Here is a 1546-nt window from a genome sequence, read left to right as displayed (position 1 = left end):
GTGTTTGGTATGGTGTCTATAGTAACTGGCACCTTAACCTGCCTGATTGGTACAAGGAAACCACCTGTGAATACATATATCGGGGTAGTAACCGGGAACACCGGGAGGTCAAGTTTCATTTGCTGAAAAGAAGCGTAAGAGAGAACGTCAATAGAACTGCCCGTGTCAACAAATGCCCGGGCTACGTCGTATCCACCCACATTGATCGTGATGATGAATGGGTCACAATGCAAGTCGTTAATATCCACAGCATCCTTTGGTCCGAACGAAATGGGAGGGTACTTGTTGCACCTGTCTTCGGATACGTGACACACTTCATGACCATTCTTAATGCTACCGAGGTGACGCATTCTTGCCCGATATGTGTCTCCTCCTGTGGGCCTGCTTGATATCAATTGGATGATCCCCGCTTCGGCGTTGGTGGAGGAGGGGGCACTCGTGCCGGGTTTCTGAATTGAGCTTACCATTTTTGTACACACGGGGGTTCTATTTTTACGAAATCTCCTATCTTGTTGTCTCTGATGAGTCGTCCCATTTCGTCCTTCAGATGCGAGCATTCGTCAGTGGTATGACCGTACTCATTATGAAAGCGACAAAAAGTGCCTAGTGCGGGATTTTGGCGGGGTTCTTCTCGAGCGAAACAAGGCCACCGCAGGTCAGATCATTTTTCAATGGTGCATAAAATACTAGAGAGGGGGGCGGTGAGGGGCTGATACGACTATGGCGAGTTCCTTTGGTTTCTTCAACTCGCTGGGTTGGAGCAACATCTTTTTGAGGCAATACGATATCTTTACCTTTCAGCCCTTCATTCGGTTTTGATATCATAATGTGATTGGATTCTTCTATCTTCTGCTATCGGGCCTCTTCTAGATTGATGAACCTGGCGGCTCGACTTAGCAAGTCATCAAAATCAGGTGATGGTTTGAGCGCCAAAGCTCGGAAAAACTCATCATCCCTTAATCCCTGGGATAATGCGGCCATTAATACTCCGTCACTCGTTAAGGGGACCTCCAAGGTAGCCGACGTGAAGCGCTTGGTGTAATTTTGTAGGCTCTCTCTCTCCTTATGTCGGATGTTGAATAAGGACAACGAAGTCTTCTTACACTTCTTGGAACTAGCGAACTGGTTCATAAAAGCAAATTGACTGTAAGAATGTATACTTCCTTGCGGCAACAAGCCAAACCAAGCCTGGGCCGGCCCTGTTAGGGTAGTAACGAAAGCTCGGCATCTCACCCCCTCTGTGAGTTGGTGAAGGGAGGTCATTTTGTTGAATCTACTCAGGTGTTCAGCTGGATCCGAGGTACCATTAAATTCAAATGGGATAGGTCGATAATTTGGGGGTATTGGATCGTCATCGATGTATTTGGCAAAAGGGCTGATTGCCCCGAGGACACGTTTCACCCTGTGTCGTAGTGCTTTTAGTTCGTTTATGTCCCTCCGCAAACTATCAACCTCAGTTCGTACGTCTTGACTCCCTCATTCTTTACTCGCCGAGTAGCTGTCGCATTCATTCTCAGCCCGCCCCTCATGCGCATTTCGCTTGAGA

General features: G+C 47.7%; 1 protein-coding gene across 1 annotated transcript; it reads right to left on the bottom strand.

Moving 5' to 3' along the window:
- Window positions 1-852: 852 nt before the first annotated feature.
- On the bottom strand, window positions 853-1263 carry LOC148771228 (uncharacterized). The gene has a single exon (XM_088817549.1). It carries the CDS (start codon window positions 1261-1263, stop codon window positions 853-855), a length of 411 nt encoding a protein of 136 aa, XP_088673675.1.
- Between the last annotated feature and the right edge of the window lie 283 nt (window positions 1264-1546).

This window comes from Erythranthe guttata, chromosome 4 (assembly GCF_056151865.1).
Source record: "Erythranthe guttata isolate IM_541 chromosome 4, IM_541, whole genome shotgun sequence".
In the NCBI taxonomy this organism is placed as follows: Eukaryota; Viridiplantae; Streptophyta; class Magnoliopsida; order Lamiales; family Phrymaceae; genus Erythranthe; species Erythranthe guttata.
Note: the sequence above shows the minus strand (reverse complement) of the source record. Positions and strands in the feature narration are given on the sequence as shown.